The sequence below is a fragment of the Centroberyx affinis genome, unplaced genomic scaffold, assembly GCF_046629955.1.
Source record: "Centroberyx affinis isolate AG114_WGS23_722 - 3 ecotype Tasmania unplaced genomic scaffold, CSIRO-AGI_Caff_v1 ptg000660l_1, whole genome shotgun sequence".
Taxonomy (NCBI): Eukaryota; Metazoa; Chordata; class Actinopteri; order Beryciformes; family Berycidae; genus Centroberyx; species Centroberyx affinis.
In genome coordinates, this window is record NW_027279286.1 from 53,181 (window position 1) to 71,735 (window position 18,555).

Sequence of the window (18,555 nt, forward strand, 5' to 3'; positions counted from 1 at the left end):
TAAAATTACAAGGAATACATACAAATATACAAATGACACAGTATACAATCTCAAGTAAAACAGCTACAAGCTTCAGTTTTTAAAGACTGCAACAGACTTTTAAAATCACCCAGAGGGATGAAGTGATCCAGGTTTGCATCTTTCTGGAGCTGATTCCAGGACCATGGAGCATAATAACTAAAAGCCATCTTCCCAAATTCTGTGGAAGGGTGAGGGACAGTGAAAAGTAGTAAATTCTTAGAGCGCAAGTTGTAAGAACTTGAAATACGATTGAAAAGGCGATTTAAACAGCCAGGGAGTTGCCCTATGATGGCTTTGTAGATAAAAATGTGCCAATGAACCATCTGCGGTAATATAATGAGGACAGACCCGTCCTTTCATACAAGTGACAACGATGAGTGAGTGATTTAGCATTCAGAATGAAACGTAAAGATCCATGATAAACTGTGTCTGTAGCCTGAAGTGAGGTAGCAGAGGGATGCATGTAAAGAATATCACCATAATCAATCATAGGGAGAAATGACTTTTCCTTGTAGCAAAATTAAAACATGTCTTGTTTCTAAAATAGAAACCCAGTTTAATCTTGAGTTTTTTAACAAGGTTGTCTATGTGTGTCTTAAAAGTAAGCCGTAAGCAGTACTGTAAGCAGTAAGAAATAACACAAATGGAATTATGCAGTGACCAAAAAAGTGTTAAACAAATCAAAACTATCTTATATTTTAGCTTCTTTAAAGCAGCCGCCCTTTGCCTTGATGGAAAGGCAAAAGGCTTTGGAAAGAAATTCATACATAGGATCAACTTCACTATTTATATTTGTCTAAGAAACTAATTTCAAGCATTTAAGCAGAAGCCTTTAGATCAAAATGGCTTTAAGAGAATGAAAAACACAGAACACTCAGTCAGGTGGGTCCAGACTGCTGACTGGTCGTGTTTGTTTGATGAAGCAGTGTGAGGGAGAGGAAGAGGAGCCAGGGAGAAATGGTGGAAAGGTTAGTTTTTGCTCTCTTCTCTCTTAAATGAGCGGAACAGAGAGAGAGACAAATTATTATATGGCTTCTCGGCAACAGATGTGTATGTTATTTTTTTACGAGGGGGAAAAGTCCGCTGTGGGCACAACTCCTGCAGCCATAAAGCCACAGATAAGGCCCGGACACAAAGGTCGGCTGTGAAGACTCGTCCGTGTCTCGCTGTCAGGCCGGCCTCCGCTGCTGGATCTGGATCTGGATCTGGATCGACCCCGGCTCTGCCTCCACACAGCGCTGATCTGACACACAGCACACAGCCATGGACCGGACGCATCCAGAATCCACTTTGAGGATTTGGATAAGCTTTCTACTTGTGTTTTTGCTTCCAACGTCCATTCAGGCCCAAGCGAGTAAGTACTGAAGTCTACACACCGAGTCTCTGGAGAAAGGCTCCTTTATTTTACAGGAGATACAAAGTTTAGGAGCGAACGACACGTTTCACTTCCTGCTTCAACCTGGTTCTTTGAAAAACAAACCTGAAGAAGCAGGAAGTGAAACGTGTCGTTCTCGCCTAAACATTTTATGTGGTAACACTTTACAATAAGGGTACATTAATTAAGGGTTATTTAATGCTTAATAAGGGTTAGTTAATGGTTAATAAGCATTAACTAACCCTTAATTAACAGTTAACTAATGTGTGTGGGGGGGGTTCAAGTCCTGCGTTCAAGTCCCAACTCATGACAACAGGTTTTCATTTATTGAACCGTGAGCAAAACCTGAAGCTAACCTGAAGCAAACTGTTTTCGTTGCCACAACATAGCCCAAGTTGTTTAATTATGAGCCTGGCCATGTGTAGTATGAATGAATGTGTAGGTATAGAGTGAATCAATATGTAGGTGTAGGGAATTAATATGTAGGTATAGTGAATTCATATGTAGAGGTGTAGTGAATTCATATGTAGGTGTAGTGTCATTCAATGGTGTGTGTGCGTGTGTGTGTGTGTGTGTGTGTGTGTGTCATTGGGGTCATTGGGGTTGAGTTGGCTTCATATCTCATTGAAATCGAAATCATTAAATTGAACTGAATAATGTCAGATTTGGACTTTCATAGAATTTATGTTGACATTATGAATGAGATATTCAAATTCTTATTTATTTTTATCCTAAATAATGCAACTACAATAAGGAAATTAAATTGCAGATGTGAACATTCGATTTCATTTAAAATATGGCAGGGTTATGCTTTGGAGTACATACAAAACTACATGTCAATGGCTTTCAGTTGAAAATTGGATTATTACATTTTAATTTTGTCGTACATTATGCGCACCTATATGAGAAATTGCAATTTGATTTAATGATTTCCATTGAATAATGTCAGATTTGGACTTCCATATTTGAAGACTTTCATGCCAAAATGCTATTTATCCATTTTGAGGAAAAGAGGTCAGTCAGTATTTCACAAATGCACTCATGTCAGAAATCATTTTGTCAGAATAGGTGGCACGCTTTTTAAAATGGTGCATATCTAATTTACATTCAACTCTTAAAATTGCTATATGTATAATTTCAGTCATCAATTCATCATTGACAAATGAATAGTGCTCCCTTGGTAGAATGGCTGTAAACCAATGAGAGCATGGTGGAGTTCTTCTTCTATCTCACACCAGTATTGTTAACGCCTCCCTGAAGAGGATCAACATGAGAAGAAGAGAAACTTTTTCAGCTTTAGCTCCGTTTGCTCTGGAAGAACAGAACCTCTTCCTGTTTTGTGCCGTAAAGCGATCCAGCAGATTTCCCTCCAGATCCACCAGGTGGAGAAACAATGGAGGATGCAGAGTAGAGGCTGATTACTGTAATTATACTGATGTCTCTAAATTAATGTGCTGATGATTTACTGATGTTAAAATGATTCACGAATTATCTTTAATGTGCTTTCTTGTCCTTACTTACTTTACTGTAGAGCTTTTCGTGCTTTCACTTCACAGGAAGCGCTGCTCTCCAATACACACTGAAGGGCCAAAGCAATCTCTTACAGTCGAACCTGAAAAGCGATTAAAACACAGTAATACCCACAATGCAATGGACTCTGTCTACATCTGATTTCTGATTATCCATTGGCGTTTCAGCCAATGGATAATCAGAAATCAGATGTGTATACTGCAGTGTTATATAGGTTATTTTAAGTAACGTGAGCAAGACCACTCAAGTACTCAAGTGATGCTGCGTTCAAGTCGTATCAGATTTTCTGTAAATACAAATCCCCAGCAGTCACATCAACCTGCTAGTAGTAATTACAAGAAGAATATGCAAGTTTTTTTGCGGCTCCCAAGTTGGAAGTCCAAGGTATTCAAAATCAATTCAGTTATATTCACACTAATACAATCAACCGTAGTTACGAAAAGTGACAAAATATCTGCTGCAGTTTGTTTATTGTTGATTTTAAATTCATCAATACAAAACATTTGATCTGAACGCGGCAGAAAACCAAAGTGTGTGAGCAACACTAAAAAGTATCAAATGGAAATGTAACTGAAATGATAATTGTTCGATCACAACCATGTAAAGACATGTGACTGCAGTGTGCAGCTGTTTTAGTCACTTTTTGGAGAGCAGATGATGATCATGATGGCAAAAACTAGGAAGATAAGACGCAGGTTGAAAATAAGCAGATTTACCCTTTAACCTCCGCAGTGTGACAGGTGTGAGCCTCTTCTCTCTGTTACAGTTTGTTCTGCTCCTGAGTCTGTGAACTTCCGTGAAAACAACACGCTAAACGAGGTCGTGGTCAATATCGTCGTCAATGAAGGTGTGACCCTCAGTTTCAAACCCTCTCCTGCAAATCCAGACAACCCATTTGTAATCAATGGAAACCAGCTAATAGCAACAGAGGTGTTGGACTATGAGGTAGGGCAAGGCAAACACACCTCAGTTCATCCAAATCCAAGAACTAATAGTCAATAGCCAATCACATGGAAATATGATGAAATATGAATAAATATGATGTTAAAAGAAGAAGCAATGTCTAAATGAATTGGACTTGACTATTGTGCTAAACTTTGTTTTGTTTGCAGACCAAAACTACTTATGTAACTGAGATTATATGCAGTTCTACCAGCATAGAGGTAAGAGAAGCTTTGAAAAATCATCATACACTGAACACTGAGCAATGCATAACAGTACGAGCTGAGAGGAGTGTGTTATTTTTTTTCATACTTTTATTGCAATTAATTCATGAATCAGTACAACCACAAAATGTCCAGTATATTTTCATGTCCTTGCAATTATTATTATTATTATTTTTATTTTTCTTCGTTTTTTGTATTGTATACACCCGGTGATACAAACAGGAAAAAACAAAACAAAACCCAAGAGTAATTACATATTCATCCATACACATACATACATATACACAAATGTATGCACACAAATATTTATATGTACATACATAGCTTCATACACACATACGGATATACCTACACTCACTTATATAAATTAACTAAAAGCCTTCGTTAGCCTTCGTTATTTTGACTCTATTAGTCTACATTTTAAGTATCTGCACTTAATACATTTGGTTTGTCGTTGCTATCAGTTCCTGGTTAAATATTTTTCTTCTTTTGCACAATGCTGTTACACATTTTCCGTGGCTTTTATTCACAAATCACCTGATTAACGTATTCTGCAGCTACTAATTCACCACCGCTGCTTACTTTTTAACCGTGTAAGCCATTGTTGTTAATAATTGGTGTTAATGTTATACAGCTAACTCTACATCTGTATTTATTCTGAAATATTTTCAGGCTAACACAAGCAGGCTAGCAAGCAATTTCAGCAATCAAATTCTTATTTTCAAAACACTATAAGCGTTCAAGCATGTTAGTGAAATATTATAATACTTAAAAATATAATACATGTGTAGGTCTTTGAAATCGGACTGCCACCTGCACCTCAGCATCAATGTAGTATACATACAGGCATATTCAGATGCATAAAATCAACAGTGGAAACAGACTACATATTCATTTAACGTACATTTAAGTTATCTTCTGTCTTCACCAGCTGGAGAAGGCCCTTCTGGTCCTTTCAGCTGAATCCTCATTTAATAATTTATCATTTAACAATAAATACACAGCAAAGTAAGTAGGTTGAATAAGATGTCTATCTCTTTGTTCCAGTTCAATCTACTCATAGTTGTGCTTCTGGTCGATGTGAATGATAACCCTCCAGTCTTTGCAGAAAGCCAGTACCAGCTCGACGTCCCTGAGGTGAGAGTCAATGTCTAAATACCTTTAACTCCGTAGAGATTATTAGGGATCCAAGCATGTAGTGCTGGAACCCTATTGTATTGTATTGTATTGTATTGTCGTCTTCGTCTTCTTCGCTGTCTTCTTCTCCTTCGTCTTCGTGTTTGTCTTCATCTTCGTCTTCTTCCTCTTCCCATAGATTTCTTGGATTAAGACAAATCAAGTGCATGTAGTGTAGCCAATTATGGTTGGCACTTTAAATGTCTTCCAAATTGACAGAAATCCTGGGCAAAATGAGTATAAAAAAAGGCTACAATTTTCAGGACAAACTGTATCAACTGAAGTAAGATAAATCTTTCGCACACTGGTACCTGCCACAACATTCTGTAGTCGCCCCACTCTGTTTATAGCAAAAACAAACTGTCATCTCATGGCATTGTCCAACTAGACTGTAAGCTGCTGAGAACTTTCTGAAATCCTCATGTAGCTTCATTAGTAACAAGCACAGATCCTGTACAGACCCACGGCATGTGGATCTGCAAAACGGTTAAATTACCTAATTCCACTAACGTTACTTAAATACCACAAGGTAATAACATTGCCTACCGTTAAAGTCCGTAGGGCAGCAGAAGACAAGTTGCTGTTTACAAATCCTGTTACTAACACAGCTGAGTTTGGAGCAAATTGTGGAATGTTAAGTTTCACTTTTGTTTTCACACCAGGAGACTCTGTGGATTGAGTACAATGCTGCTGGTCTGCGCATCTCCACATGACAAACATGATGTGATGCGCACATCAAAGATCGATTTAGATACATTTCTTTCTTTCGGTTTAGTTTCGGTCTAGTCAGCTAGACTAAAAAGGCACTCACATGGACCTAAGCGTACATGAGTTTTGTGCCTCCACAGTAGAATGTTTAGCCATTGTCAGTAACTTCTTTAAAAGGCCAGAATTCCCAGAATTCATAAAATCTATTTGGCTAATTAAATACATTTCTAATTAAAGATGTTAAATTCATATGTTTGAATGTGCTGAACCAAACGTTACAAATGCCAACTAAATTGTATCTTGTGCTTCTGTTTCTTTGGCTTGCCCTTTGTGCTTGAACCCCTACAATCATGACTTGCAGTTATATTATCCATTTTAATCTGCTTTAAATATAGTTTCCATCTAATTGTCATGAATAGCCAGACCTGCAGAAAACTGGTAATATCTATCTATCTGTCTGTCTGTCTGTCTGCCTGCCTGTCTGTCTATTATCCTAACATCGCTCAACTTGAATTGACATTACATCACACTGACTGCTTGTAATCTCTTTTTCAAAGTTGTCACCTGTAGGCACAGTTGTGGGAAACTTTCCAGCCACAGACTTAGACCCCACCAGTCAGCTCTACTACAGGCTAACATCAGAGCCGGTCAGACCTCATGTTTTTTCTTAGTTCAAAATTTTTCTTATTATTTCTCAGTAGGTTGCGGTGAAACTATTGGCGGGTCTCAATAGTTTGTCCTTTTCAATTCATGCAGGAGGGGTTTACGATGCAAGGGGCCACCAGCCCGAACATTGTTGTGCAAACGCCTCTTGACTATGACCGAGTTAAAAATGTGAAACTGACCTTGTATGCTCAGGTGAGTACTGCTTACTGTTCTTCACTTTCCTGCACTGCTGTTTCTTGTTTTTTGCTTGAAGAAGTTGAACTCTGTAAGATTCGTTAGCTGCCATATCCCATTTGTGTCCAGGTGCGACAAGTTGTGCATTCTTTTATGGGTCTTTTGGTACCAATGTTGTACTGGACTTTCAGTTGACTAGACCAGTGATTCTCAACCTTTTTCATATCAAGGACCCCTAGTTTAGTCCACATTAGAGCCACGGACCCCCATTTGATGAGATTTTGTCTCTCGGATTTTTATATCTCAAATATTTGTATTGGTAGATATGATTTTGTCCAGAATTGACTATCTGTATTGTAGGCAGAGAGATAACAGTGAAGCTATGATCAAAACAGTCATTCTTCTACATTCTCTAATTGTGTTAACTTCTTGTAAATGAAATAATGCAAAATAATAAAGTTTAACAATTCATCAGTTTGCTGGGGACCCCCTGGAACCCCCTCAAGGACCCCTGGTGGTCTCCGGACCCCACGTTGAGAACCACTAGACTAGACCATCTGTTGCTCTGCACAATTCATGTCATCCTTGTCACCAGTCTTCCAGTCTCAAGCCAGCTTCTCTAACCTCTGGGCTACTCTCATATCCAGGTTGTCTTTTTTCTCTTTTTAGGACACACCACACTCACCACCAGTAGAGCCCTCATTCACCGCCACAACCACCATCCTGGTCACCATCACGGATATCGACAACAGACCACCGTGGTTCCAGCCGTGCACCATGTACGACGTAGGCGGCGCTCTGATCTGTCAGGGCGCCGGCTACAGCGGGAGCGTCACCTTAACGGAACAAGAGGTGAACCCCTTTTTTTTGGATGACTGTTCATATCTATTGTAGGTTGTAGCCCATATCCCATAATATTATGAACTGACTGTTCATATCTATTGTAGGATGTAACCCATATCCCATACCAATATCAGCAGAGTAACAATAACAAGAGAAGTCACATCCGTTTTTGTTTCAACACCTTTCGGTTACAATCTGATCCTTCCAGTCTGTCTGTCTTTCATTATGATATTCTTGGTGCAGTTGGTAAATCTGCTGGTTAACACTGGCTGCAGCATCAGTGTGACTGACGTAACGTCAGAGCGGCCGGATATGTCAGTCACTAGTGATCGGTTCGGGGAAAATCAACCCCCCCACACAGAAAACTATGGAGTGGCCATCGGGAGAAAAATTCATGGCCACGATTTACTGTAACCTTCTTTTTTTGTACACACGAGATCCAATTCGTTCCTTCGATTTCCTCTTTACGTGCACGAATTGCCAAAACGTGCCTCGAAATAGTGATATGGTGCTCTCTATATATAATACATGCGCTCTTCACAAGCTTATAAAGAGTCAGTGCACATATTGGTGATTCTGTTTAAATGTGGCCTGTCCTGGGTGTGTTGCAGCACCTGATTGTGTTTACATGGCCTGAAGGTTAAGAGGCTAAATATGTTGTAATATTTGGGGGATTTGCCTATTCAGTGTAAACAGACAATGGATATTAACATACCAAATCCTTACTAGGCCTATCTGCAATACCTAAAACGTACCTTTAAGTTGCATTTTTTCCTAAACTGCACAGTTTAATGAAATCGAGGGAACGAATTGTATCTAATGTGCACGAATGGACTAAAACGTGCGCACGTTACAGTAAATCGTGGACTCAATATAACTTTTTTTCTCTCCCAATGGCCACTCCCAGGCTCCGTAGAAAACAGCTAACAAGGAGGAAATCTCAGGCTGAATAATAGAGTTGGAAGATAAAATGTAAAAAATGTCTCTTTAATCCAAGCCAGGGCCTCAAAGCGGCACTGGGGACAATCCACTGAAAATGGTGTTGGTTAGTGATCACAGTCTCTTTCTCCTTGCAGATGGACGCCTTACCTCTCAAACCAGGACCGGTTTATGCCATCGATGGCGACTCTGGGAGAGACGAAGAGATAACATACACATTTCTGAGTGGTAAGCTGCTTGGACTATAACAAACAACATCACATTGATCAGCATGTCGCTGCCAAAAAAATAAGTAATTATTATTTTGATGTTGATGAACAATTTTGGTGTTCTCTATTACTATTTTACTTGAATTGAATGCTTACACAGTCATTTAAGTGTGTGAGATTCATGAGCTTTCAGGAGCTTAAAACCCCATTGTACAGTTACACCTCAGGAAGATCAATAGGGATGCTAATTAAGACTAACGAATTTCAAAAATATTCTTGCTGCTGTGGCACCTGAATTTCTCCCAGGGGATCAGTAAAGTGCAATCTTATCTTATCTTAAAATACATGGGAGTCAGAAAGTCAGAAAATAAGTATTGTTTTTTTTTTATTGCTCATTCCCTTTAGGCAGTGATGTGTTTTTTAGCCTGACTACAGTGATATTTGTGTTTTTAAACCTCAGAGTGGGGAGTTAACAGTTAGCATTCCTCCAGCTCTTCTAACAGTTTCCCTCTGTCTGTTTCCTAGGAAATGATGCCGGCCTGTTTGCGATCAACGCTGACACTGGGAACATTACCATGCTGAAACCAGCGGACGTCCTGGGCCCAATTAATCTGACAGTGTTGGTAAAGAGATGCTGCTGCAAAACTTGGCCTCTATAAGCAGTTCTTATGCACGTGTTCCCTTGGCGGGCTGCGTCGGCCTGATTAAGATGGCTGTCCTAGCAAAGTTTTTATATCTCAGCATGTTCCAGTGCTCATTAGGATTTTTTTCCCCCTTTGGATGGGATGATATAATGTCTTTATGCGCTGGGGAAGTGGAGTTACTTCACACACAAAATAGCGACTCCTTGCCTTCGATATGTTACAAAAATCCACAGACAGCAGGAATCGTAACTCGGTAAAACATGCTAGAACGTTCATTGTCGTTGATTGTGAAACAGTCCAACCTGCCCACCGTGCTGATGATGGTCTCGCTCTACGGAGGGCAGAGTGTTGTTGTCATGACGACACTGAACAATGGAGGCCAGCATTGGACCAGAAATGACACATAGGCCACATCCACACTAATACGTTTTCATTTTAAAACGTATAACTTTTTTCAGACTCCTAAAACGGAGACTTTTGAAAACGCTGCTGACCCCGTTTTAGTTCGAAAACCCCGGGGTTGCGTTTTAGTCCGGACGGGCGGAAACTGAGACTTTTGAAAACGATGACACAGACGCCCACGTTCGCTTCCTGATTGGGTCTTATCAGTCACGACGTGTCCTTCCCTGATTCGTCACGCCCCTATCATGTGACCATTTGACTCATGTGTTACTTTCAGTATCAGTTCCACCTCGTTGTCGGTCCAAGCAAAGAAATCTTTTCGCCATTGCTGTTCTTCCTCCGTAGTATTTTCTGCAACTAAGCAACCAACCACAGAGTAGACAATCTGCTTCCTGTTTACACCGGCACGCACATGCCCAGTGTACGTGAATGGTCATGTGATATGCGTTTTCAGGTGTGTTAGTACGGACGGAGATTATTTCTGAAACGCTTGTGTGGACAGAGATCGTTAAGTTTTAAAACGGCGTTTTAAAACGAAAGTGCATTAGTGTGGATGAGGCCATAGACCCTTTAAGCCGGCCCGCATCAGGATAGCAATCCTTCAACTTCCTAAAAGTAGTGGTGGCCTCGCAGTTCCCAGCTTCATCCAATATAACTGGGCATGCAACATTCAGAAACTCCCTTAGTGGGTCAACAGTGAGACTGATGATGGATGCTCTGCTCGGGCCCACATGGAGCTGCTGTACACCCAGTTCTCAACTCGCTCGTTACTATCATCTCAACTATCCTAACATCCATTTGTTTGAACCTTTAGTCTTTGACTCTGCACATGGTTCATTTGATGCATTACTAATATCAGCAACCGTTACAATAATAGGGTTTTCTCATCCTTCGCTGAACTATCATCCATATATGGCCGGCCCAATTCCCACCTTGTCAATTTTCTCAGATAAGGCACTCTGTTTAAAAGTATTTTCCTCATTTCCCCGAGGTCAAAAATGGTTCAAAAAGTGGTTGTGGCCCATAAGTCACTGCTGTGTGCCCATGTTAATACATTACCTCTGATTGGTGGAGCAGACTACAGCCTAGTGTTGCATTACTTCTGATTGGTTGGGCTGATGACAGGCTCTTGGGACTCTCTTACCCAAAATGCCTCCAATATGGCAGGAAGAATTAGAACAGCTGCAAGAACACGATGATGAGATTTGGCTTTAGGCTGCACCCATTCCTTATGTGTATCAGTGCTCAAAACAACCAGCATGTATGTTTTCCTTTTCCAGGCCGCACAAAAGACCAACAGTTTTCAGTTTGCCACCACCAGAGTCACAATCAAGGTTTTGGTTAAGAGTCTGAACCCTCCGAAGTTTGAGAAAGAACAATATGGCGGCTTCGTTTCCGAAGTAGGCGTGATGGTTCTGGACTCCAATAACACGACTGAGCCCCTCGTGATCCAGGCGAAGGATGATGACTTTGCTGTCACTGGGGTAAAACACAACAGGATGGACTTTGTGCTGTAATAACTGCATGACTCTTGATTCACTTATGGTACGTTCAGACTACAGGCTACAAAGCAACAGGAAGTCATTTGTTTTCAATGGAAGCTGGCGACACAAAGCTACAAACGCCAGTGTGTAAAATGTAGCAGCGTGTCGGGCGTTCAGCTGCTTCAACTGTTTTCCATTAGTAGTAATGTAAATAGTATTATAAGTTTTATTAGTTAATAGCACCCAACGTGACGACATGAACTGCCAATGATCACCCGGCAACACGTTCCCGCTCCGTTGGCGACAGTGAAGCTTGCAGTGGTGGAAAGTAACTAAGTACATTTACTCAAGTACTGTACTTCAGTACAATTTGAGGTACTTGTACTTTACTTGAGTATTTCCATTTTATGCTACTTTGTACTTATACTCCACTACATTTTAGAGGGAAATATTGTACTTTTTACTCCATTACATTTATTTCACAGCTATAGTTACTAGTTACTTTTCAGATCAATATTTTATATTCAAAACATTTGATCATCTTTATAAAATAACTATAAAATAGCATTGTTATAGATTAGACTACCCAAAAGTATAGCTAAATTGTTAAGATTAGCTTCACGTTGACAACTTTAAAATGCTGCTTACATGTACATGTATGTCAATAAATCAGTATTAATATTCCAATAATTTATGAAAAATATAACTCTCTAAATGGGGACAGTTTTCATAATGAGTACATTTACTTTGATACTCTAAGTACATTTTGCTGCCAATACTTATGTACTTTTACTTAAGTAAGATTTTGAATGCAGGACTTTTACTTGTAATGGAGTATCTTTACATTGTTGTATTGCTACTTTTACTTAAGTAAAACATCTCAGTACTTCCACCACTGGAAGCTTGGTATGCCGGACCAAGCTTCTGTAATCTGTAGTCTTAACGTACCGTTACAGTTAGTGTTTTGTGAGGAACACATTGGGACTCTTCTATCCACTTGATTTGCAGCACTGACCTATTGATTTCTTTTCAAACAGGGTGTGAATCCTGACATTACATATAAAATTCTTGGGAGCAGCGATTTCTCTCTCATTGGAGGTTACTTATTCATGACTAAGGATCGTCCACTGGGTACGGTTTCCTTACAGGTGGGTTTACCGTCCACTCCAGAGCAAGTACAAGTCGAAGGGACAGATTGCCGTGTTACCTTATTTTTTTAATTTAACGCTCAACTTCATCTCTACACTTTTAAGGTGGAGGCAGTGGACACAATTACTGGAGAATTGGCTACAGCTGGACTCACAGTAGAGGTGACATCAGGTAGGATGGTTTCAACAGTAACAAAATGATACAATACAAACTGATACAATAAAAAGACCTACAATTAAGACAAAACATACCAAAACCACAACACAAGAGCAAACACAACCATATAAACAACATTTACATAAATCAACACTTGTTCCTCTGCCTGTTTTGCATTTGATACTCAACATTGCACTTATCATGACGAACAAATCCAGCATGTGAGGGCTGTAGGGATGGTGAAGAGTGTAAAATAAATACTGTTTATATCATCACTGGTTTCCACATACCGGGGAGATATGGATAAATCAGTAGTGATGCAGCCACTCTCCTTGTTTCCATTAGCAATCCAAAGTTATACAATACAGCTAACATCATGACAGGCTAACAACACGACAAAATATACTGTATGTGTAGATTCAGGACAATCTACAAATTTGTGGTTAAAACTGCTGTGGTGGGAATGAGAAGCAGAGGTGAGGTTTGGGCGTGATAAACTAGCAAGTCCCCTATTGACAGTGAACTGGCAAAAATGCATAATTGCTTCCACGGGCATGCCCAGGACACTTGCTGCAGCTTAGTGTGGATGGAAGGCCAAAATGGAGAAATAAAGATGCGTTTTCAAATGTATCCGGATTAGTGTGGACTAGGCCTCAGAGGTCCGGTCCTGGCTCCGGCAGTCCGAGGCTCAGTTACTGTAATCTGGAGAAGCAAAAGGCAGCATGAGTCGGGCAGAAGGAATAATCCTACCTCACCCTCAGACTGCTATGAGCCTCCTCTTTCATGGCAGTAGTGATGAGGCCTGATGGGCAGCAAGTCCGGAGGGACTCCGCCTCATGTGGATTGGAGTTTGGGAGTGGTGGAGCGATGCTGAGGTCTCCAGGGAGGCTTTGCCATCATTGTCACTGGATGTTCCTCAGTCATTTCAAGTTTATTTGCCATTTACATAAAAATGCTTGGAATTCGTGATCACAAGCCTCATGTAATTCGAGCAAAAAAACATATAAAAGATGGGGTAAAAATAACGACACATAAGAAGATAAAAAAAGAAACAAAAAAAACAAAACATTGCGATCAAAGTGCAATAATAAGACAAAGACACATAAGAAACAAAATAAAAGCATGATGAAACATAAAACGTTGGCAAAGCATGCATAAGTGCATAAGTCTGGGGTGTGAGCACCTCCGCCACTGACAGAAGTGTCTTCTGCCTCTGGGGTCCAGTAAAACCTGGTCCTCCTGGTCAGGTCTGAAACGTTGAAGGCTGTGGAGGAGAAATGAGGCACGAAGCTGTCACAGTGCCTGGCCAACTCCACCAAGGCACGTACCTGTGTTTTGGTGGTGGGTCAGGGAAAGTTCTTGATGGTGTTACAACCCTGGTTCTACAGGTGGTAACAAAGGGACACAAAGGCCGACCATGAGCGCGCAATCAATAATTTATTCAACAAAAGTCTGATACGCAAAAGAAATAAGGATGGGGAATGAGAAATCAGTTGAATCAGTGGTGGAGGTGAGTGGATGCATGTGTGATGTGAGGCAGTGAGAAGGTGTTGTAGGGTGTAAAAATAAGATTCAATAACGCAAAAGTCAAAGGAAAAGGAAGAACGGAAAGCTGGGTGTGGAGAGGAGTCTCTGTGGCACATGATGGAACAGGCCTTTTGTACTGGGAGCGTGTCCCATCACAGCTAATGACCCTTCCCATCTCGGCCACTGGGCTCCTGCAGACAGGGTGGGAGGGTCGATCTTCTTCTCCTGGGGCTTCGGGAGGCCGTGGCCGATCCGGCAGCCCAGGTACTGCACCTCGGGGGGTCCCGGGTGGAGTTTCTTGGGGTTGGCCCTCTCCTCAGGCTCGCCACCAGCTGCTTCGTCACCTGCTGCAGCTGGAGGGACAGGTGGAGCATTTGCTGGAACGCTAGAAAACAAAACAGCCACATGGTGGAGAGTAGAGACAACTGGTAGCCTCAAAATTAATTTCTCCAAATCAAGACCACAGTTCCCATAAATCCTGATGCTTCCTGTCCCCCCCCCTCTCCCTCTCTGGTGTCACTCTGCATGCATAATTTTCTCTTTTGCTTTACAGAAGAGGATTTTTGTAAGTGATCCTTCCATCGGCCTTTTGCTTATCTTCCATTGCCAGAAACTCTGAAAGCTTTAGCTCAGTTTGCTCTGGAAGAACAGCGCCCTCTTCCTGTTTCGTGCCGTAAAGCGATCCAGCAGATTTCCTTTCAACTCCGACCAGGTGGCTCAGAGCGTAAAATACACTGTAGAGGCCAGTAGCGGTTCCCAAACTTTTCAGCGATGGTCTTGTTTGTTTATGGCAATTATACTAATGTCTCAGAATTAATGAGATAAAGATTTACTGATATTAAAATGCTACACATAGCACCTTTAAGATGGGGACTAGCATGTTTTTGCTGCTCAGCCCCATCTCGTGCACCAATCCAGTATCTTTCATACAGTAAGTCAGTGTTTGGATAAGGTGCCAGAAAGAGAGGAAACAGGAAAATGTGGCAAGATTCAAACAGTGTGTTCTCCTCTCAGGGCTTTTCACCACCACTGAAGCTCCGAACACCACAGTCATTGTGTCCACAACACCCATAGAGGAAACCACTGGTTTTCCCACCACTAACTCCAGCATGACCACTGAAGACAGCATCTCCACCACTAACCCCAGTTTGACCACTAAAGACAGCATCTCCACTGCCAGTACAGCACATCCTCACACAGGTAGTCACATATTTCTCTGAGGAGATTCCCTATCTCTCGTTTGCTTCTCTTTTTTTAGTTGCTCTGACGGTCGGTCGGTCCTGAAAATTAAAAAAAAAAACTTTACTGCGCATGTGGCATTACGGGACACAGCTATTAACACTATGAGCTTAGCTGCTGCATCACTTTGAGTTTAGCTCAGTTGGTAGCATAGGTGTGTGAAAAAACATGCTGGAGCTCCCAGGTACTAATCCCCGAAAAAGTCAATTTAGCACCAAGTAGGTCGCATCTTATCACGAATTACGTGCTTGTTCATAATCTAACCAAAGACGATTTAGAGATTGACAAGTTTCACCAACATTCAAAGCTTAGTTTCTGTTATTGGACACTGACTTTAAAGTGTTACTTTTTGGGTGAAACCTGTTTTTGGTGACATCTGTTCCTGTAGAAGGTGTGATCGGCCCTGTGGGGGGTTATGGACCAGAGGACATGGCGGCGGTCGGCGCCAGCCTGGCCGCCCTGCTGCTCGTCTGCCTGGTGGTCATCGGGCTCCTCGCCTGTCACATTCAGAAGAGCGAAGCAGACTGGAGGAAGATCTCCGAGGCCAGCGTCTTCCGAAGCGCTGTGAGTCCAAAAGTAAAAAGATTGTGAAAGCGGCCAGAGCGCTCTGAAGTTCCTGTGTACACGCTGCGTTCCCACTGAACTTCTTCAATATTTGTGTGTTGATTCTAATCTATTCATTAATTGAAATGACTAGACAAGAATTGATGAGTTTCATTCCATAATGAGATTTCCACCAATTGAAAAATATGACACGTAATACACTGGCAAAATTGTCGCTGGGTTGATGCTAAAATTGAATATGGAATATTAATGTTTGCTCACTTTAGACCTGTGGCTCCCAAATAGTAACATTTTAAAGAGTATATCTGTTGTTTTTTGAAATACTGATTTAATCAAAATATAGAAATTGGAAGCACCTTAATTGTGCAATGTCAAAATATTTATTAAAGCTTCAAAAGCGCATAAATGAACAACAGCACTTAATAAGCAGGTGAATATACAGTATATACGCTGTAAACATGCAGAATATACAGTGTGTCTCAAGCTCAGCGCTCTTCCTCAGGTCAAAACTTGTTGCACATTCTGCGTGTTTATAGCCTAAATGTTCAGCTGCTCATTATGCGCCGTTGTTCATTTATGTGCTTTAGAAACTTAAATAAATATTTTGATGTTGCACAAGTAAGCTGCTTCCAATCCCTTTATTTTGATTCTATCCTGTGCCACTTTGGAAGCCCCTTTTTCTCCCCACTGTTTTTTGACGTGAAATACTGATTTATAAATATCAGGGAAGATTTTTTCCCAGTAAGGATATATATACGGTTTTGATATAAAAACCATTCAGTTTTACTTGACCATCATTCTTTGTCTTTTGTGCTGTTCTTCCCCAGCTGGGTCAAGGTTCAGGCGGTTTGAAGGAGGGCGTCCAGTACAGCAACGAGGGTTTCCAGAACGATGAAGATACAGGCAGTACGGGCTCCGCTGGTCCAGAGGAGGAAAATATGAAGCTGGGTGGAGAGCCGGGGCCCAAGACTAGGAACTTCGCCCTGGAAGAGGCCATACTGAGGTCTACGGCTCCCCTGCACGCCCTCCTGCCGGACGACAGCAGCCTGGCGGGCTCAGACAAAGCCGACAGTGAGAAGGAGGTGAAACCCATCCTGACCAAGGAGAGACGCATGGAGGAGGGCTACAAGGCCGTTTGGTTCAAGGAGGACATCGACCCCGACGCCAAGGAGGAAAGGGTCATCATCCCCGATAATGGAGAGAGAGATGGGGAGGAGGACGAGGAAGAGGAAGGATCCTCTAGTGGGAGGGAGGAAGACGAAGAGGACGGCCTGCCAAAGTCGACCCCAAAGGTTTTCTTTGCTGATGGTGATATGGACAGCGGACTGGGGGTCAAGCTCGAGGATCCAGAGGAGGATTCTGAAGACGAAGAAGTGTCGACAGCTGATCTGTGAGAGGAAGCAAAAGGAAGAAGAGAATTAGACTTTAAGATAAGACTGATTTTATTGTAACCCGACTCTCAGCCACTGTTGTGACACTTCACAACATGCAGTGAGAACCTCCCATAATAAAAACTACTGATGATTATTAGCAATCATTCTATCGAAACTCTGTCAGCTGTTTAATCAGTAACTCGTTACAGAGGGCAGAGTGACACAAAACTAAGAATGCCTCATGCCTAATGTAAAAATACAAATTGTTTTTTTGTTAATTGTTTAATATGTTAATTTTGTAATAGACTGTGTCATAAGTGCAACATCTCTCAGCATGTCAGTTTCTTCATTGGCTATACATGATGTTTTCTTGATGTTTTTGATGTATATATATATAAACAAATATATTTCACAAATATTAAGATTACCTGCCTTTATCTGTTTCATCTCATTATAAAATGAACACTTTGGGTGTTTGTTTTTTTTTCTGCTGTAAAAGTAAGCAAGCAATTTGAAGAATCACTTTGGGCTCTGGTAACTTGTAATGGGCATTAGTCATTATTTTTGATATTTTATAGACTAAATGGTTAATCAATTGATTGAAAAAATAATCAATAGATTATTCAATAATGAAAATAATTGATAGTTGTAATCCTGGTTCTAATGTACTGGTTTGGTTTGCCAGTCTGCGATGCTAAGCCAGGATAGATGCTGGGGACTTTCACCATCATGCAAAACTAGAAATGTGCAAAGTCAAACAGCAGGCAATAAGGAAAGCAACATGTAATTTATTATTATTGCTTGTTTGTGATGAAACCCTTCTTCCCGACATGGAAGGGCTGTAAATAAAAAAGTAAATGGAAATGTACTCTGTACTTTAACTAAATAATCCACCATCAGATATCAGAAGTCTGAAACAGGCCAGCACTTCATGTTGTACATAAAACAGAATATCTTAGCTTGGGCTTTAGGTGCAAACGTTCCTAGTTAATTTGTTATATATATATATATACATATATATATATATATATATATATATATATATATATAAGAAAGGTGTGTAAAGCAAGAATGTTTCTATTTGTTTTAATTCCCCTTCAGATAGGCACCAATTACCAGCAGTGGAACTAGAAAGTCCTACTCAAGTAAAAGTACTGCTACTTCACTGATATTTAGAAGTAGCAGTAGAAGTAAAGTTACTGGTGTAAAA

The 18,555-nt window shown here is 40.8% G+C and overlaps 1 protein-coding gene across 1 annotated transcript; it reads left to right on the forward strand.

The window, feature by feature from the left end:
* Positions 1-394: 394 nt before the first annotated feature.
* Positions 395-17,366, forward strand: cdhr5b (cadherin-related family member 5b). The gene is made up of 14 exons (XM_071519125.1): positions 395-398; positions 3,693-3,871; positions 5,140-5,229; positions 6,534-6,623; positions 6,733-6,834; positions 7,486-7,668; positions 8,736-8,826; positions 9,333-9,430; positions 11,134-11,337; positions 12,375-12,485; positions 12,591-12,657; positions 15,184-15,369; positions 15,797-15,972; positions 16,800-17,366. The coding sequence occupies exons 1-14, from the start codon at positions 395-397 to the stop codon at positions 17,364-17,366; spliced, it is 2,148 nt and encodes a 715-aa protein (XP_071375226.1).
* The last annotated feature ends 1,189 nt before the right edge of the window (positions 17,367-18,555 follow it).

Coding starts and splice junctions, on each gene's coding strand:
- cdhr5b (XM_071519125.1), top strand. Junction 7,669..8,735: donor TCACCTTAACGGAACAAGAG/GTGAACCCCTTT, acceptor TTCTCCTTGCAG/ATGGACGCCTTACCTCTCAA. Junction 12,486..12,590: donor TGGGTACGGTTTCCTTACAG/GTGGGTTTACCG, acceptor TACACTTTTAAG/GTGGAGGCAGTGGACACAAT.